Source organism: Eurytemora carolleeae, unplaced genomic scaffold (genome assembly GCF_000591075.1).
Source record: "Eurytemora carolleeae unplaced genomic scaffold, Eaff_2.0 scaffold178, whole genome shotgun sequence".
NCBI lineage: Eukaryota > Metazoa > Arthropoda > Copepoda > Calanoida > Temoridae > Eurytemora > Eurytemora carolleeae.
Window position 1 is genome coordinate 68,855 of NW_019396294.1, and position 20,324 is coordinate 89,178.

The 20,324-nt window shown below is 31.2% G+C and overlaps 2 protein-coding genes across 2 annotated transcripts in view; one reads left to right on the forward strand and one right to left on the reverse strand.

Annotated features, from left to right (window-relative positions):
- The window catches only part of LOC111700367 (rho GTPase-activating protein 15), a gene marked incomplete in the record, with an annotated part of 5,382 nt that extends 3,613 nt beyond the window's left edge, over positions 1 to 1,769 (forward strand). The window contains 4 exon segments of the mRNA XM_023471250.1: positions 333 to 459; positions 531 to 615; positions 1,135 to 1,236; positions 1,617 to 1,769. Coding sequence (XP_023327018.1) covers positions 333 to 459; positions 531 to 615; positions 1,135 to 1,236; positions 1,617 to 1,765 — 463 coding nt within the window.
- Positions 1,770 to 2,276: 507 nt separating this feature from the next.
- The window catches only part of LOC111700373 (tyrosine-protein phosphatase 10D), a 39,937-nt gene continuing 21,889 nt past the window's right edge, over positions 2,277 to 20,324 (reverse strand). The window contains exons 22-45 of the mRNA XM_023471261.1: positions 19,493 to 19,556; positions 18,627 to 18,719; positions 17,849 to 17,905; positions 16,936 to 17,072; positions 15,393 to 15,483; positions 14,862 to 14,951; positions 14,244 to 14,351; positions 13,846 to 13,908; positions 13,666 to 13,757; positions 13,077 to 13,183; positions 11,959 to 12,109; positions 10,543 to 10,594; positions 9,667 to 9,775; positions 9,215 to 9,321; positions 8,944 to 9,041; positions 8,714 to 8,803; positions 8,423 to 8,555; positions 8,000 to 8,079; positions 7,588 to 7,666; positions 6,750 to 6,822; positions 6,357 to 6,432; positions 5,379 to 5,493; positions 4,737 to 4,844; positions 2,277 to 2,767 (exon numbers count right to left, since the gene is read on the reverse strand). Coding sequence (XP_023327029.1) covers positions 2,657 to 2,767; positions 4,737 to 4,844; positions 5,379 to 5,493; positions 6,357 to 6,432; positions 6,750 to 6,822; positions 7,588 to 7,666; positions 8,000 to 8,079; positions 8,423 to 8,555; positions 8,714 to 8,803; positions 8,944 to 9,041; positions 9,215 to 9,321; positions 9,667 to 9,775; positions 10,543 to 10,594; positions 11,959 to 12,109; positions 13,077 to 13,183; positions 13,666 to 13,757; positions 13,846 to 13,908; positions 14,244 to 14,351; positions 14,862 to 14,951; positions 15,393 to 15,483; positions 16,936 to 17,072; positions 17,849 to 17,905; positions 18,627 to 18,719; positions 19,493 to 19,556 — 2,284 coding nt within the window. The 3' untranslated portion in view covers positions 2,277 to 2,656. The remainder of the gene's footprint in view (positions 2,768 to 4,736; positions 4,845 to 5,378; positions 5,494 to 6,356; positions 6,433 to 6,749; positions 6,823 to 7,587; positions 7,667 to 7,999; positions 8,080 to 8,422; positions 8,556 to 8,713; positions 8,804 to 8,943; positions 9,042 to 9,214; positions 9,322 to 9,666; positions 9,776 to 10,542; positions 10,595 to 11,958; positions 12,110 to 13,076; positions 13,184 to 13,665; positions 13,758 to 13,845; positions 13,909 to 14,243; positions 14,352 to 14,861; positions 14,952 to 15,392; positions 15,484 to 16,935; positions 17,073 to 17,848; positions 17,906 to 18,626; positions 18,720 to 19,492; positions 19,557 to 20,324) is intronic.

Here is a 20,324-nt window from a genome sequence, read left to right on the forward strand (position 1 = left end):
TAAAATATCAAGAAATCAAGGAGGTCTAATGTTTAGTAAAATATCAAGAAATCAAGGAGGTCTAATGTTTAATAAAATATCAAGAAATCAAGGAGGTCTAATGTTCAGTAAAATATGAAGGAATCAAGGAGGTCTAATGTTCAGTAAAATATCAAGAAATCAAGGAGTTCTAATGTTTAATAAAATATGAAGAAATCAAGGAAAGTAATCAGTTTAGCCCAGTCAAAGGTATCTCTTGTAAGTAGTAAATGTCCGCTGTACATAATCCTTTAAATTACATTTGCATTCAAGTTATTTCTAATTTTTCTAATTGTTCTCATAAACTTTTCTAGGGAAGATATCAATAGAGGAAATGTAAGAAAATTTGAAGAATTGAAAAATGTTCATGATGTAACAGGAATTATTAAAGCATTCTTTCAAGAACTTAAAAAACCTTTGATTCCATGGAAAATAGCTAGGGTAAAAAAATATAAAACTAAGAAAATTTCATATTAATATTTATTTGTAATATTTGTGCGAGCTTCTTTTAGAATATAGGAGCTCTGGCTTCGATTGAAGAGAAAAAAGAAGAATTTACTTCAGAACTCTCTGCATTACCACTAGGAAATACAAAAGGCCCAAATATTTGGAGGAACCTTACAAGACCCCAGGGAGGGTTTATACAGGGTGTCCCAAAAAACATGGGAATTCAGTGACGAATTGGATATCGTCTTTGTTATGAATTAGCATTGTAATACCAATTTCAAAAGTCATAATATTATTATGNAATGAATCGTGATAGCCTAGTTCTACTAAATCATATGCAAGTTTTTTAAATCGTTTCGTAAAATGGACTAATAAATTGATAATAAAACGTGATTTTGATTCAATACAATATTACTATTGTCTATTCAGTAGGAAAAATAAATAATGTTGTTTTCTGTTTATGTACAGGGTTACTCGCAAAGGATGAGACTTCAGAGACGACTGTACTGATAAATATCTAAAATTGCCAAGTTGCCACATTTTATAAACAAATCTGCTGCAAATTTAAAAAAAAATCTATGAGAAATGGACCAAAGAACGATGAAAACAATTATTTCATTTTTTTCTTGTAACCCCTGTATGTCCTTTTGTATTCTGTTGTACCTGTAGAAAACAAGCTGGCGCTGGAGATAATTATAAATCATGTTCTAACCGTGATAAAGGAGAGTCAACACAACTTAATGAACACCAAATCCTTCTCAATCATTTTAGGCAGGATTTCATTAATATTGATTTGAATAAAACCAGCTGACATGTGCCCAGCGTTGCCCGTTGGTTCTTTAAAATATTTTAACAAAGAAATTTAAAAAAATATTCGACTAAAAAAATTTCGTTTTTTGTAGAAAAAACAAATGTCGGACTTTTTCTGTCATATTTGTAAAATAAACTGATATAAATTTTGCGTTATTTTCCCCCCCAAAAAAACAGTTAAAATTATTACCGAATATTTTTGTTTCCACTTTTCACTCCACAAGTGTGCATGTAATCTCTAGAAATCCATTTTTGAGGTCTTAAAATCATAATTTGTGTATGAAATAAAAACTGGGGGACTTATAACGGAATAAGGTCGTACATGAATTCCTGATATAAAGGTCATAATCTGACCAGGCCTACGAAGGACACAACTAACCCTGAAGAAGTAATGCTGAACTCTGGAGTACAGATTAAAACTGCTGAACATATTATTCAGCACTTTATGGAAACTGTTCAAGAAAACGATGAAATACAGAATAATTGTTAAAAACTATTTGTTCATAATCGACAAGTTTTATATTGACAAAATATGAGTTCTGTATATTTCGTCAAAGGATGTTCATCAAACTGAACAAAGGAATTGAGTTTTTGCCACAAACTCTGATTTTCTAATTCCTTTAACTTTGCAACCCGTTTTCCTAGACCTTTGATATTTCAAACTATTAATTCTGTAAGATCAGATAGTCTTAAGTTTGAAATTTCAAAGGTTTACATCACCAGGTTGCAAAGAAATAGGGGTTAGAAAATGCCAGTTTGTGGCACAAACTCAATTCCTTTAATGATTACAATGTACGTTGGTCTAATACCGAACATNAATAAAAATATAACAATATATATAATATATAAACATTACAATCGAACTTGTAAACATTATCAACCTAATACATAGCAAAAGGTACAAAGTTTAAAACTTGAAAATTCGACTTAATTTTAACATGTCTTTCGATAATTAAAAATACAGTCAACTTTTGCGACAAAAAAATTAAAAATGAAAGTTATATCAAAGCTAATTTAAAAAAAACCCTAATTTTGAGCAGATTTAAAGTTTTCTACGATCACAGGGTGTGTTTCATGATTAAGACTTTGACAATTTAAAATCTATATTTTGAGTAACAAGTACTTTATTAGTACAAGAGTTTATAGCACTTGAGTAATTGATAAAAATCGTAAATTTCGTAATTTTTAAAGAATAGCATTTAAAGGTCAAAAGTTGAAAAATGAAGTTTTTTCAGGTCACCTATTTGTAAAATTCATAGATCTGAGTAATTGATAAAAAATCGTAAATTATTAAAGGATAGCATTTGAGCGACAAAAATTTGTTTCAGTCAATCTATTTATAAAAATACCAAGGTCGGAGGCTGATTTTAGAGGTTTACAATTACATGCCGGACTCTGCAATCCCCTCATCGTCCTCGAAAGCCTCGTTGTCGTGAAGTTCATGAGGAAGCCGTTCCTCGAGTTCCTTGCCTTCCAACACCGCCAACAGACACTAAAAAATCGGGTGTTAAATAAATACATATATTCAACCATTTTCAATATTTAAGTTTGAAATTCCTTCTGATGCAAAATAAGGGGAAGGGATTGGCCTACTAGATCCCCAGACCTCAATCCTTGTGAGTTCTAATTATGGAATAATCTAAAATACAAAGTTTACACCCTGCTAGATCTCCAGACCTCAATCCTTGTGAGTTCTAATTATGGAATTATCTAAAATACAAAGTTTACGCCCTGCTAGATCCCCAGACCTCAACCCTTACGAGTTCTAATTATGGAATTATCTAAAATACAAAGTTTACGCCCTGCTAGATCCCCAGACCTCAATCCTTGTGAGTTCGAATTATGGAATTATCTAAAATACAAAGTTTACGCCCTGCTAGATTCCCAGACCTTAATCCTTGTGAGTTCTAATTATGGAATTATCTAAAATACAAAGTTTACGCCAAAGGTATGCCCGGTAAATGACTGCACCCTTTACATATATCCAGGCTGTGTCAACTTTCAAGACTAGGTTGACTTTCAAGTGTCACAGCGCCTTGTTTTAACCTGACTTATACTTTATTGTAGCCCAACCAAGGAGTGAGGAATATAAGGGAGATATAACTGACGCGGCCCGCCCTACAATATGATTATACATGCTTTGCAGATGGGTACTCCATTTGTATAAGAAATATTCAGAATCTAGTTTATTGTAAACGCGGTAATTGTACATCAGAAAAATATTTCTTATACAAATGAAGTACCGTCTGCAAAGCATGCATATTCATATGGTAGGGCGGGCTGCGACAGTTATATCTCAACCTTCTATTCCATACTCCTTGAGCCCAGCGCATTTACATGTCAGAAATTTAATTCAAATGTTTTTTAGCTCAAGTTTAAAGAAGTAATTCGCAAACTTAGGATTGCAGTGTCTTTAGCCTCAATCTCAATTGTATTTTTGAGAAGTATTTCATTCTGACAATTTGAAACAGAAATAGGCTGCAGTCTCTACTTTAAAATAAACAACCACAGATCAAAATACTCAATTTTCAAAGTTGTTAGTAACAAGTGGATTGTCATCTTAAAATTACGTTTACATACCTTTCACTGTATCAGATTGAGAATTTCAATCCATTAACATGTTAATTAACCACAATAACATGTTAATTAACCACATTAACATGTTAATTAACCACATTAAAACCAAACAAATATATTAAATAATAATGTGTACATATGTTCCATGTATTTCATGTACACTGTACAATGGATAAAAAGTCCAGACAAACAAATTTGTACATGATAAAATATTAATAAAAATATAACAATATATATAATATATAAACATTACAATCGNTCCTCTCATTCTCATCCTAATTTACTTGTTTCTCCTCTCATTTTTTGCGGTTTTTTTTGGCCTAATTCAGTCAATTTGTAAATTTTTCCAAAATTTCAACGGATTTAATCTTTTTAGACAATTACGAAAAAATGATATATGACATGATAAATTCAAGAAGTATTTTTTTTAGCTATATACTTTTTTTGCAATCTGCACGGCGGCCTTGCACGACCACTTTCCAATGATCTAAAAAAATTCTTGTGATAACTGACATCATAGAGAACAATATTAGCCTGAGAGTTCTTTGTGGAAAGTCGGACTGAGAAATTGGCCCGCTGGTTCTATTATTTTTTTCATTTTTACTTTTGCAAGTATTTTTTTTTATTATTTTCAATATTATTGCCACGGACAGGTATAATTTTTGTGAAAAATACATATTGCAACAATGCCTTAGAAAGTTAGAATTCCATGAAAATATAATTTGGGTTTTTGAAATTTATTCCAGAAAAATGTTTCACCCAACTATAAATTGGTAAGTGTACACTGTACACTCTACACCCTAAACTAAGCTTTCGGTGCGTACTGCAGTGAAATACAAAACTCTGAACCAAGAAATAGAGGGTTTTAATGGACAGTTAATTACCTGATGTATGCATATGTACTGTTGCTCAGTTTGTACCATCCAGACCCGTTCCTTCCTCATCTCAAATACTATTCCGAAAATATCAACAACATCACTCTTCCGTAGTCTCTGCAACATCAACAATATTAGTATATTATGGACACAATTCAACATCCGCAACAAAAAAATTATAAATTACAAAAACAATAATCACAATAATATATGTTTATAACAAAAACAACATCACCAACAATAAATACATGTGCTACGAAATACTTATCTTTTCTAATATGTACATCATCAACAACAACAACAACAACAACTTCGGCATTAAGATATTACGAAGCATCCTGCATTAAAATTCCGTAGTTTGTACCCACAGCAATATAAGTTTATAACAAAAACAATATCGATCAACCTTTATCTTTGTTAGTTTAAAAACTAACGAAAAAACAAACGTTTTTTGTTACGTTTCATATATTCTTCTGTTCAAACAACCTTCGTTAACCAAACGAAAAACAAGATAAACAAAACTACCACTTCGTTTTTAATCTTAGAAACGATTCTTACCAAAATTGACCGATCTTAAAACAATTCTTTTCGTTTTCGGTTTTTTTCTACTTCGTTAACGAAACGATCCGTTCGTTTTTGATAAATCTCTACCTGTAGAATCCTATCCAGTGCTATAAATGTTCCTGAGCGCCCAACCCCCGCGCTACAATGCACAACAATGGGTCTCTGCTCGGGACTCACTCGTTCACGGAAAGCGCGAACAAACCTAATAAAAACAAAAATAAAGATTGTCAACCATTAACTATAAGATCTCTCCGTCCATCCATGTAATGTCGTCTTTAACTTGAAATCCCCTCTCGGAGACACCAAACCAAACAATTTTGGCCCCGTTTTCTTTGTTCTCCGGTAACGGAGTCTAAACACTTTTATAATTGTGAACAGAATATTTTCATATAAAGAATTAGTAACCTTCGTTAATAAGGTTAGTATATAAAAAACGTCTTAGGACTCCCCGACGGTTTTAACCTTTATCCTTTATCCATATCCTTTAATAGATCGTAAGAATCTTTTCATTATAAAAATTATAAAACTTTGTAATAATTTATATGTTATTATCATTTTTTAGGAAATAAAGAGTTTCTCTGCATTATCGGTTTTGATTTGAGGGTTATCCCGTTGTCTAACTGTTCAGTACTCATTATTGAGAATCTTGCTGCTAGCCGACAACAAAGATATGTTTCTGCAATCAGAATCTTATTCTAGGATTTTAGATGCGCTTAAAAATATATTTTAAAAAGACATTTAGGGGGAACAATGATAAGGAAAACAGGGGATTTTATTTCCTACAAAACACGTGCCAAATCCTCTCTCTAACATTTAAACAACCCCCTATCTAACAACAAGTTTAGGACAGGTGTACTGTTGAGTCCTAAGACCTATTTTTATTTGTATAAAAAAGGAACAATGAAAAAATTTAGCAGATACATGTTTGTTGCTTTACGCAATTCCAATGCTTTGCTAAAAACTATTTTGGATTCTAACTTTGACCTTTATCTTGTAAATCTATTGTAAACTGCGCCTAGTGGGGGCACTGATTACAACCCCCCCCCCCTCCCACAAATACTGTACCTGACTAGGGTCTGGGGTGGATCAGGAACACCGAAATCTGGCCAGGTTGTGAAGTGGAAATGACGAATGGTTCGAACTAAAAAAAAGGTTAAATAATATTTTTTTTCTAAATTTTAATTATTTTCAATGTATTTTTAATGGATACCGCCAACAAAATAACGATTACACTAATGATTATGATGATGCTAAACTTTTGATAATTAAGTATGATGAAATTAAAAACAATAATTACAGCTTTCAAGATGTACGAAAAACAAGGTATTTAAAGGTCAAAAATATTACTCTTAAAAAGCCTTTTTTAATATAAACTAATAAAAACATTTTATTTTTATTTTTTCGATGATAAATACATTCATCAAATAACAACAATGATAACAATAATAATAATGATACCTGTGTCTCCTCTCATCATTCTGAATTCATTAATATTCCAATCCTGGAAGTGGGATTCATTCAGGATAGTAACCTAGAATAGATACAACTAATGGTAACAGCAATAATAATAATAAAATAATGATAACAGAAATAATGATAATACTAATATTAACAATATTAATAATAACAATGACAATAACAACAAAAACAATAATAATAAAATTGCAATGCCAATGACAACAAAAACAATAACAATAACCATAAGATTGACAATAACAATAACGAAAACAACAATGACAATAACAATAACGAAAACAACAATGACAATAACAATTACAATATAACAAAGACAGAAACGATAAAAATAACGATAAAAATAACAATAACAATAACAATGACAATATAAAGGAACATAACAATAACAATAACAATTTTAACTTTAAGAGACGTCCTGTTTCCATACTTCAAACTAGGAATTATTAAACTAGATCAAATTTCAAGCCATGCTTTAAAATTTGTAATTTACTCCAATTTGAATATAAATAACAATAACAATGAGGATAATAGCAAAAATTAAACAAATTTTAGTCTGACTTGAGTAAATTTTTTCAATCTTTAAAATACGGTCGTCGTCGAATATATCAATATAATAAAGAAAACTTTCGATTTCAATTTTTGATTTCTACCAATCTTTCAATCAGCATGGATACAAATAAACAAGGAAACAGAAAGTAGCTGCTCTTTCTCTACTTTTAAACGTAAATTTGATAAAGCTTGTTAAAAGCAAAACTTGATGGAAAAGTCGTCTTTATTGTAAAGATATAAACGCCGACCATTGAACAATGTCCAACACTACCTGTATATCTCCGTAGTAAACGGATTCAGTGTCAAACGGCCAGTAGTGGTCACACTTTTCCCTTCCCTTTTCAATACACCTAATAATAAAAAATGCATATTTTTTCAGCAAAATAGTTTTTTTTTAATTAACGTCACAGTCAACCAAAATAAGGTTTAAAAAAATATAATTTAAATAATTTTTTTTTAAAACTGAAGGTTTTGACATAAAATGTTTACCAAAATGTTTATGTAACAGCGCTTTGTTTAAACAATCACAACCAAAAACCATAATTTTAACGCTGTGAAAAGCACACCTTAGATTTTATTAGGTAAAGAAATTAGCAGCTTTCACCATTTACGACAAATAGGCCAGGCCTTCAAGATAACGTATTAAATGATATTGGATAAGACAGGAAGGAGTTATATTATACCTTGTCAGCATAACAATAGCTCTAGAATTCGTCTCCCAACACATTCGCCAGAAATCATCACGAGTTGAATGCAGAGGTCCCTTAATAATAGGACTAATAATGATAATGATTATTTAATATTAATGATAACAAGGGTGATTATAATAACATAAAAAAATAGAAGAAAAAAAACACTAGAAGAAAAGGGAAAATTAAAACAATAAGAAAAAGTGACAATATCAAATTATTATTTTAAAATAACCTAAACCTTCAAATAAATTGATTAAAATTTTCAGTTATTATCATCATCATCATAACATTTTTCTGTTTAATACTGCACTCTCGGTTTAAATATGTTACCTAGCCGGTCTCTCCCTTTAAAGAGCCAATAAATCCCCCGGGTTCTGTTTTGTTTGTGAATACATGTTTCTAGGGAATACTTACTTGAGTTACAATGAACTCTCGTTTAGAGTTGTATCCGGGTACAAAGTTTGCGTTGATGAAATCTGAACCTTCCTCGTCATCTGTAGGCTGGAGTTTTACACGGGAATGGTCGTAGGGAAGGATATTGGTAAATCTAAATAAATAAATAATGTGATTTTTTTTTATTTTTCCTTTTCAATCTGACCACATCTCAATCCTACCACATGACTGGTTGGCAGGGTTATGCCCTAATGACAATTCAAAGTAGACCCGGTCTTTGTTCTGTTAAGCGTGGTTGCGTCTGTTATTCACCTGTTTTTAGGTCTATTGACCGGCAGGTCGGCAGCTGTGCAGGGCTGGTCACGACCCACGTGTTTAAACTCTTCATACTCTTCGCTAAACCTAGAATAATTTATCTTATCAATCGTCTTCTAAATAATTATCCATTCAAGTGCAAAAAACAGCAGTATTACAAAATTATTTTCATGTAATTGCTCTGATAAAAAAATAATGCTAAAAGTAGGTCACTCTTGAACTCTAACCTGAAATCACTGTCAGCTGACATAATCCGGTAGTGTTCGGCAAAATCCTTGAGTTTTACGGGTCTAGAAGTTTCTATTACAGAATCAGGTAAACTAACCTAGATTAGAAAAAAAGTTTAAAAACGAACATAATTTTCTAATTAATGAAAAACAATTATGTTTACAACAAGAAATATCATAGAACACAATTTAAAAAAAGAATTTTTCTTTTTTTAAATCATAACATAATTTTAAAAAATGGCGGAGTTCGAAATGGCGGATTTGTGTTTACCAGATCAGCTGGAGGTCCTCTTCCAAGATGGCCGCCCCTTTTTCCGAAAACTGTACAGTGGAGTTTACGGAGAACAACAAAAGCGAGCAGAATTAATACTAGCAACACTGAAATAATGCATGTTATAAAGGTTTTAAACTTTTTCATTGTGTATTTTTTTTTCGTTCTAAAAATATTATGATTTTATAAAAAAGTTAATTGTCCATGTCGTCTTGACATTCGATTTTATTCGATCTCAATTCAGAAAATTATTTATTTTTCTTTAGGATCACATAATCTAAATTCATCAAAGGTTTACATCATCAGGTTGTAAAGATATAGTGATAAGAACATTTTAGTTTGTGACGAAGACTTTATTCCTCAAGAAATTGATTCGGAGAGGTTTCTTCAAACTATAGTTAAGAACAAAAATAATAAATACCCATGTAAGGAAAAATGGAAAAAAAAATTACCGATTGGTACAGTGATCCCAACTAGAATAGCCGTGTTGTCAGGTTCTGTCATCATTCCTTGGCTCCAGGCAGTTTCAGAGAATTTATCAGGACCAGTGTACGCCCGAACCTAGGAACAAGATGGATCGTTTTTTCTTTTCCATTTTTTTTAACTCGTGTATAGATTTTTGTTTTCCCCCGCTTTATGGAAGGGCAAAATTATGTGAAAATAAACAACTTTTAGGAGACCAGAACTGAAAACTTTAGAATTAGGGATATCAAGACTAATGCTTAAACACCTGGTTTTACTAAACCTTAGATTATGCTAAAACGCATTCGCTATCCAAGAAAGAAGTTGAAATTTTAACCAATCAGCGTATCATGTTAAGATGTACTCTTAAACTTTTGAAAAACCGGTTTTGATTTCTGGTGTTGATGGTGTCATATCAATTGAACTAAACATCGATTGAACGAACGTACGTTTTGGATTTATGTTTATTAAGACGAACATTCAAAATGACAATAGTCCTAAAATGTGTTTTTAATAATTTCATATTAACATGATTAAATTTATATTTGTTTAAATGCTCTAAAAGCCGGCTTGTGAACAGCTGACTTTAATTCAATCGGATATTAGTCCAATCGATATAGCATTGTATCTGTAATTGATATCAAACGTAACTTTTATACAGTAGAAATATCCAAAAAGAGGATTATAAGAAGAAAATCAAAAGTTTGTCCATTGGATAATCAGATTAAGCGATCGGGATTAAGGATATCTCATTCTAAAGTTTTCAGCTCAGCATTAAAAGTAAAAGGGAGAAACTTGCCAGTTTGTCCTAATCTTAATCCCTTCCCTCAATCTTCAAAATAAATGTTTCCAAATAATGTGTTTACCTTAAATCTATAAATTGCACCGGGTTTGAGGGGTCCGTTACACTTTCCATGCCTGAAAAAAATATTGATTTTTGAAGAAGAAAAAAATAGATTTTTTAGCCTATGCTACTCCCTGGGCACCCATGGGTTCCCTAAAAAAAGTCAGCCAATTCGGTCCAGCCGTTTGGCCAGCTAACAAATAAATATTCAAATATATATATACAAACATGAGCGAAGAGCTTTATTATGTAGAAAATGTAAGATAAACCAGACTGTGCATAATTTTGTAGTGCAATACAAACAAACTCAGAAAATTTTGAAAACCCATCACCCATGAAACATAAAAATATTGCTTTACCTGGTCAAATTACTAATGGACATTGATTATTGACATTTCTAGCCTTAAAGGGACTGTAAGCTTAATTTCAGGTGATCCTCCATGCAAAGATGGCAATGCCCGATTCACAATGGTACTCTTAAAAGTTATGTTTGATCAAGTATGAATTAGATAGTTCTATTTAAACATAAAACAATATTATTTTCAATTGTGGCTTCCAGTGTATTGATCAAACAAAGGTACTGCAAGGGTACCATTGTGTATCGGACATTGCCATCTTTGTATAAAAGGTCACTTAAAATTACGCTCACAGTCCCTTTAAACCAATTAAAATTGAAAAAGTTAAATTATATAAGATATCATTTTTTAAACAGTAGCAAATAATTAGTCGATATAATCACGTAGTTAAAAACCTCAAAAAAAAAACATTTAAACAAATGAATATTGTGCACGTCAATTGCGTTGTCTGTTTTAAACAAAGAATTTTAGTACAAAATTATTGACATTTAGGACATTTCAAAGTAATACAATGTGATCTATTGATATTTGGTAGCTTTTGCTAAATCATCAGTATCATATTTACATCTAAATAGTATTTGCTGAATGTTTGTACTACAAGTTTGACGTATGTTAACAAAATACAACCTTTTAATTAAAATCATTTCTGCACGGAAATTGAGTTTGTTCAATTTTTTGACAGTTAATTTTGAGAGGTTCTTAAAATTGTATCCAATTTTGCTTTCAATACTTATTACACTACATTTTGCTGTTTTGTTTTGAGTGTTGAAATCTTTCAGATCATGCAATTCTCTAATGTGTTCAACGTACAGTCCTATTCTTAAAACCCGGTGTGGCGTTATTTCTGGGTAAACGTTAAATAATGGTAGTAGACTCTACGCAGCAAATTTTCCTCGGNCCATATTTTTTTCCTCAAAAATACCCGAGAAACTAAGAATTTTGTTTGAATTTCAATGTATTAAATAAAACCATAAAAATATCTCATTCTTAACGAAATCATTTTTATCTCTGGTAATTTTGAAAACACAAAAATACGGCGTCTTGAGTCAAACACAAAATGTTAGTCGGCACTCTGAACTTGCCCTGTACAGTATGAGGATGAGTTGGCCAACTCGTCTGTCCAATGGCTAACCAACTTTTCCCAAACCAACATCTGACAATCTGATGTATTCCAACCATATTCTACATTCTCTACATCCTCCAGAATTCTACGGGGCATGAAAGTTGGCCATTGTTTTTAATAAACAAAAACCGGTCGGAAATAGAAAATAGGTGTTAAAGTTTAAAGGCACTGTAGAGTGACTGTCCATTTATAGCGTGGAATGTCCGATGCACTACGGCATCCTTAAGGGCAAAAAAGATAAAATTGCCAGAATTAACCACACATATTAAACTGTTTATTTTCCTCTGTTTCTCTGATAACGTTATTGCTCTTCTTTCTTTAAACTGTTTATTTTCATCTGTTTCTCTGATAAACATTATTGCTCTTCTTTATTTAAACTGTTTATTTTCATCTGTTTCTCTGATGAACAAAGTTGCGATCACAAGAGTGTATGCGTACAGTCCCTTTAAAGTTGCGATTACAAGAGTGCATGCGTACAGTCCCTTTAAATTTGCGATTCGAAGAGCTAACAAGTTTTCTAGTCCATTCACAACAGGCTATTCCTTTTAAGACATTTATTGCAGGGGCAATGCGAAAGTTTTCTAATATTTTCTATTTCAAAAAGCGCGGAAATTCTGGTAATTTTTGCACTTTCCTCTGATGCATAAAGCCATAGGGTCACTTTTTACAACATGACTATTTGATAATTATCAATTTTTAGTTAGAATAACTAGGACAAGTTATGCAAGGAATTAGATTGCGTAGATATACAAAAGAGGAACAGAAATCAGATGTATGATCAGCTAAAAAGAAGATACAAAAACAGCCATCGAAAAAATTAACTGCTCTTTAAAGTCCGGTCTTCCAGCCGCCGCCGGTTCGAAACGTGTTCATGGAGAAAGCGGTATTTGATGACTGAGTAGGCCGAAACAAGATTTTTTTAAATCACACAATTTCTCTTTTTAACATATTATGTCTGAATACTGAACTTGAAGTTTGGGGTCTTTAATAAAGGAAATAAGTTCAACAATAAGGATCAAGAATCTTTTTTCATTTTTCGATATTTTTTATATAAATGTGTGTATACTTAGGAACAGCTTTTGGACATTTTTAGAAAAAGTTGAATCAATACTTTTGAAGTGTTCTTACCATGCTCATCGCTGAAGTAGTTCTTTCTGAATCGTATTGTTATAGTGTGCATGGACCTGAAATATATATTGTCAATAATAAAACATATCTATGAAAAAAGTGCAATTTGAAATGTAGTACTGCAGTCGGAACTAATGTATCAAATAAATAAAAAAAAATCAACCATTGTTCGTTGTTAATCCCTTTAGTAAGCACTAATCCTATATCTTTAGTTCCGACTGATAAAATTAAATCCTTTCAGATTTCTCTTGAGTTCCGACCATTAAAAACCAAACAAAACTGGTATAACTGGATATCTTCGTTGGATACACGCTTTTAGCAGGAAAAAGGGTATAACTGGATATCTTCGTTGGATACACGCTTTTAGCAGGAGAAAGGGTATAACTGGATATCTTTGTTGGATACACGCTTTTAGCAGGAGAAAAGGTATAACTGGATATCTTCGTTGGATACACGCTTTTAGCAGGAAAGAGGGGGGGGGAGGTACCTGGTACCTGGATATCTGTGGTGGACACACGCTTTTAACAGGGGCGTTTACCTGGATTGCTCTGTTGGAAACACGTCTTTAGCAGGGGGTGGTGGTAAAATCGGCATTTTTTGCTCCCGAATAAACCATTTCCCATACCCAATCTAGTAAAGAAAAAACGTAATTATCCAACTAAATAAAATTCTAATTAAAACAAAAGAACTGCTCCGCTCATTAGAGAATGTTTCCTACCTTAGTCCTAGCATGAATTTGGAAAGTATATTTGGCACCAGGAACCAGATCTGTTATTGTTCCCTACATAAAAAATTTAATTTTAATGATACTAAAGACGTAACTTCATGAGACCCTTTTTGGGAGCGCCATGTTCGTGACATCAAGGTATCCTTGGTTTTAAACGTTTCGTCAGATGAAGGATGAACAAAATACCAAACCAACTTAGTAACTTGTCTTTTGTTCAACTCCAATTCTCAAGATAAATGACTTATGGATTTTAAACAACAAATTTAACTTATAAAAAGAGAAGTCATTTCATGGAACCCTCATTTTATAAAGTGGCATTAAAATAGAACAATTGGCGTCATTTTACAAAATGACGACATTTAAAAAATGCGGGAAATTTTTAAACTTACCTGGGTTTCAAAGGCATCAAAATGGCGACTTTCTGCAGGAATAAAAGGTTTCCCGTCTTCAGGTTTAGGTCCCCATTGAATAGTAAAACCAGTTATAACACCATTAGCCTGAAAGCAAGGCTGTACTGCAAAATCTGACTTAACAAAGCTGATCTGAATCCAGCTCATAAATTCTTTAAGCTAATTTTTTCTATTTTCCAAATTCTTCATAAAAAAACTTAATTATTTATTAAATGATCCCAAGCATTACATTAGTAATTAACTTCCTATACTAGCTCGGAAATCCAGATTCGCCTGGAAACTAAACGTTACTATAAACGTTACTGTAAAAGTCAACCCAATCCGCTCAACTTAGGTCTTTACATCAAGCTAAGAATATTTCAGAAGTTTTTCCGAGTTTCCTTTTCAGATTAAATACAAATCGGAGTAGGGGATCATGAATTTTTATTAGACATACAAAAACACAAACAAACAAAACAGATAATTGTTCATAACTTTATAGATGAATCTTTTTTATTTCAATTAATCTTTTCTACTTCCTACTTTTAATGTTTTCTATATTATATTATGTTTTTACCAAATTATTCATTTATATTTTTTAATATGTCCATGTCCAACCTGTAATAGCGGTAACTTCCATTGAAAAGTGATCTGCGAGGGTTTAACGTCCAATGGTTCAAAACTTGCTAAACTACCGGGCACACTCTCCTACAAGAGTAGCATTTTACATAATAGTTGATAAATGATAAAGGATAGCGATAGTGATAGTGATAGTGATAGGACAATGACAATGACAATGACAATGACAAATTACAAATGACAAATGATAAATGATAAGTGATAAGTGATAAGTGATAAGTGATAAGTGATAAGTGATAAGTGATAAGTGATAAGTGATATGACAATGACAATGACAATGATAATGATAATGATAATGATAATGATAATGATAATGATAATGATAATGATAATGATAATGATTATAATAATAATAATAATAAAATAATAGAATTCAGTTCAAAGTTATGAGTTTCTAATTGAAACCTAAATTGTTTACTCATGGTACTATTGTGAATCAAGATTAAAATTTGTTTACTGTAGAATCACTAAAGATTGCGTTAATTGTCCCTTTAAAGAGCCCCAACTAACCTCGGTAGTATAATTTGCACTGAATGTTGTAGATCGTCTTGGCATATTCTGATCATCTCCAGACTTTGTAACAACAGTGAACGTGTAGTTTCTATAATAAATATATAAAAATATAAAAAAATAACAGGAGATAGTTTTTAAACTGTTCTAAACATTAAAGGTTATTTGGATTTTAAATGACAATGAATATATTGATTCTAAAGTAATCGCAATGGATAGTTCCTAAATAGTTATCACGGTGAACATCTAGTTCATAAATTGCAATTACAATCAATTGTTCCTTAATTAAAATCCCAACGGATAGTTCCTAAATAGTTATCACAATGAAAAAATTGTGCCTAAATAGTGTTCACAATGTACATGTTGTTCATAAATAGGAATGACAATGTTCATTTTGTTCCTAAATAGTAATCAGAATGAACATTTAGTTCCTAAAAAGTAATCACAATGTATAATTCCTTAATAGGAATTACAATAAACATAAAGTTTCTTAATAGGAATCACGATGAAGATATTGTTCCTAAATAGGAATCACAATGTATAATTCCCAAATAGAAATCACCATGGATTATTCCTAAACAGGAATCACAATGGATTGTTCCATTGAATGAATAATGAATAACTAAAATTGAAAAAAAAACATTTTTGGAAATTTATAAGACACTTTTTTACCTTAAAAAGCAATATTTATTTTATTATGCAGTTATTTTATTTCTGCAAAAGTTTGGTTTTTTAATTTTTATTTTGAAATAAATTGACTAAACAATAGAATTATTTGTTAACCTAATGACACCTGAAGACCTACTAATAATAGTATTATGCGAAGCTGTGTGTACATGCGTCGGCAAGTTTTTCAAGTTAAACATGGAAAATTTTCGAAATATTATTAGTTTGTAGCACAGATTTTCGACATTATCAGTTTAGAGTACAGATTTTTGTGTTTTGTGTCAATCAAGTTTAGAATGGAGTTTATTTACGCATAGCATTTATTAAGAGATCATTCGGTGAATAAAGGGAGGGGGGGTAGGGGGAATCGGTGACATTAAAATTAGAAAATAAACCCAATAACTTCAGAAAATGTGAGTTCAAATTGTCTTTTTAAAAATATTATATTCTTTTGCAAAGTCCATTTTGGTGATTACATTTTAGATTTTCAACGATTACTTACAATATCAATTAAACGACATAAAAACTAAACTCTTTAAAATGTAAGGTCATACTTTTAATATTAAAAGGAATTCCTAGTCCACTACTAGTTCGGTTAGTTCAGCAGGGGTGCTTATTTTTCGGAATTAATTTTTTTTTATTTATTTAAGGGAAAAAAGAAAAATGGGGCTTAAAAAGGCAAGTTTTTAATTTTATTTTTTAGTTACTTTTAACCCAGGAATTCATTAATTTTCTCTAGAAATAATTTATTTTCCCAAATTCAGCCAATAAAACCCTAAAAACATACATAACTCAAAAATGAAAATGATTTTTAGAGAAAATATACACCCCTGTAGTTGAGAGGAACCAAGTTAGACTACTCCAGTATGAAACTTACCTGAATGGTCTCAAGCTCCCAATGGTGATAGAGTTTGTAATAGTATAGTTCTGAATGAGCCTGTTCTGATCATCTTGGTAAAGAACCTCGAAGGAATCAAAGTCTCCCTGAGGTTGATCCCAAACCAAACTTATTTCCTGAATTAAAATCATCTTATTTTATCATATAAAATCAAAGGGAGTGTAAACTTGTAAAAATATATCAATATGTTTCCTGCAGTAGAATGCGTAAGTCACTTATGCAGAGAAACCACAATTGAAAATTATCAATTTTCGGAATTCAAAACATTGATATATAATTTGCATACTTGATCAGATAAAGCTTTAAAGAAGTTGTGAATAAAAACATTGCCATCTGTGCATAAAGGCTCACTTGAAATTAAACTTACATTCCCTTAAAGGGAGTGTTCGTGAAAAATGAATGGGGGTATAGGCTTAATGCGATAAAAAAGCGCTTTTGATCGCTACTAATTTTACTTCTATCTGTTGCGTCTATAAAGAGAAAATTGTTAAAGACTACTCATAACAAATAACTTAGCGTCCCTGAAAAAATTCCAAAAGTTCATTGTGAATTCTAGAATTCTTTTTTGTACGGTAAATATGGCCCACCCTTGAGTTTAACATAAATAAATAAATAAATTGGTCAACCATCATCCCATGGGAGTCAGGATTTAGCTCTCATCAAACCGTACCACCATATTGGTTGGCAGGGCGTCACTGGTCCATGTTTCAATGAAACAAAGTGTGGAGGGCCAGGCAAGAGTCAAGTTTAAAGGCGGGCTGCCTTAAAACCGTTAGCACACTCTCCATAATGTTAACTTTGCTAAAACAACTAATTGCGATTTGTTTTTTCTTTGTACACAGTATCAGTATACCCTATAGACTCAAGAGGATAATTTTGTGGATAAAATTACCTGGGAAGATATACTGGTTGCATTAATATAGGATACAGGCTGAGGATGAAGTCTCTCCTAAATAAAAACATGAAGTTTAAAAATAAAATTCAGGGTGTATATTTTCTTTAATCTGGGAAAAAAATGAAAAATTAGGAAATCAAAAAGAAATTTTTCCTTTCTTTTTCATACTTTTGATATCATTGGTTTTCCCAAAGTGAGAGAATAAAAAACTAAAAAGAAAATATGAGCTCCGGGGCCCGGCCCGGGCAATCATAACTTTTAGAAAAATAAAAATATTTTTAAAAGGGGGTGGGAAAAGAAAATGATTTTTCGAAAAATTATACACCACTGCATGGTTTGATTATATTAATGATAAATAAATAAAAACATGAAGTTTAAAAATAAAATTCAGGGTGTATATTTTCTTTAATCTGGGAAAAAAATGAAAAATTTAGAAATCAAAAAGAAATTTTTCCTTTCTTTTTCATACTTTTGATATCATTGGTTTTCCCCAAGTCAGAGAATAAAAAACTAATAAGAAAATATGGGCTCCATGGCCCGGGCAATCGTATATATTATATAACTTTAAGAAAAATAAAAATATTTTCAAAAGGGGGTGGGAAAAGAAAATGATTTTTCGAAAAATTTTACACCCCTGGTTTAATTATATTAATGATAAGTTTACTAGTGAACAACCCTCCTTAGTTTAGGTTCTACCTGTCTCTCTTGAATACACCTCTGGTTAAAATGAATGAGAAGTTTACTTGTAAACAATCCTCCTAAGTTAAGATTCTACCTGTCTCTCTTGAGGTCTTGAGGTGACACCCCCCGACACTGTCCAGAGCGTGATATTGTAAAGCCGACCAGGGACCAGGTTCAAGAATGTTACCTGTAACACAATTACTTTTTAATTTCGTTTGGGATCGTTTTGAAAAAACAATACAATAAAACTTCAAAGATATTAAAACTGTAATATGTTTAAGTTGCATAAATTAATCTTATCCTAAAAAAATTAAAAACGACCCAAACACGATTGTTGCCACACCTGCATCTTTGGATCGTTTATGGATCGTTTTTGCAACGTTTTCGGATCGAGTTTGGATCGTTTTTGCAACGTTTTTGGTCCTTTAAATCGTTTTTTCTATTTTCCTTTTGCCAGGGTCAAAATTCGACATAGTGTAGGAAGGGCAAATATTTAGATTTGACAATTTTAACTTGACATTGAATTTTCTTTTACTGCCTTTTATCCCTGAAAGAAACTACAGGCAAAAAACGAACCAAATGAAGCAAATCACCACAATTAAGTTATCTGTTTTAATACGACCGTGAAGGTAGGATATTTTCAGCTCTTATAATCTGACCTTACTCCGACAAAAAAGTGCCAAACTAATTTGCTTTGAACATATTCAATGAAATTGTATTAATCTTAAAAGTTATAAAATACACATTCTTAAGCAAAGATTCTAATTAAATCGACACCTTAGCTTCAGCATTTTATTCTGGTTTTGTATGTAAGTTTGTTAAATTAAATTGAATATTAGTTTTATATTATCAAATCTATCTTATTCATATCAAAAAAAGACATCTTCCGCAAGATATAAGCACCATTTTCAAATATTAAGCTATTTTATCTTTTTATTTTTGAGTTTCCGCTATATTTACCTTTCTGTCCAAGTCACTTGCAAATTTTTCTTTGAAGGGTATATCGGGATCGGACAGCATAAACCTTAAAAAAAATTGTTTATCATAAAAATTTTTTTTTACATAGTTTCATGAAAACCTATAATTAAAGAGATAACAACACGATTCACAAAATAAGTCTTGATCTTTTAAATTAAAGAAAATTTAGTTTTCTCTAACAATCTTATGTAAAAAGAAAAATGATTCAATTGAAGTCATCTCTGGATTGTTCAGCAGATTGACCCATCCAGCATCTCGGCAAAAAAAAACTTCAGCTTTTAACCTTATTTCCCTCTCCTATGTAATATGTAACATTTTTACTTGGTTTAACATGATCTTATATTTTGATTTTGATTTCAACAATGATTCTGACGGTAAAACGTAAATTTTATCAAAAAAATAAAAAATAAAATTTTTTTTAAGTAATTTCAAATTAATAAAAAAAATTATAAAAAACTTCCTACTAAGTTTAAATATACGAAAAATGTGATCTTTTAAAGTTTCAACAATATATTTTCACCTTCTTAAGTTTGTCAAAAAAAACTAGTGACCAAATTTTATACAATAAAATGCAAGTGAGTAAATTGCAAAAGTAAATTAAGCGTGACATTCTGCAAAAAAAAAGTCTAGCCTAATTAAACGTTTAAACTTTTTGCAATTTTTTGTGTTGAACATCAACTGATAAAGTCTTTACAGATGAAAAGTCATGCAATACAATGCAAAAAATCAACATTCACAAGATTATCAGAAAATTTACATCTTTTTATCAAGTTTGAGGTACGTGGGCGCCATGTCAAATTAAAATTTAAACAGC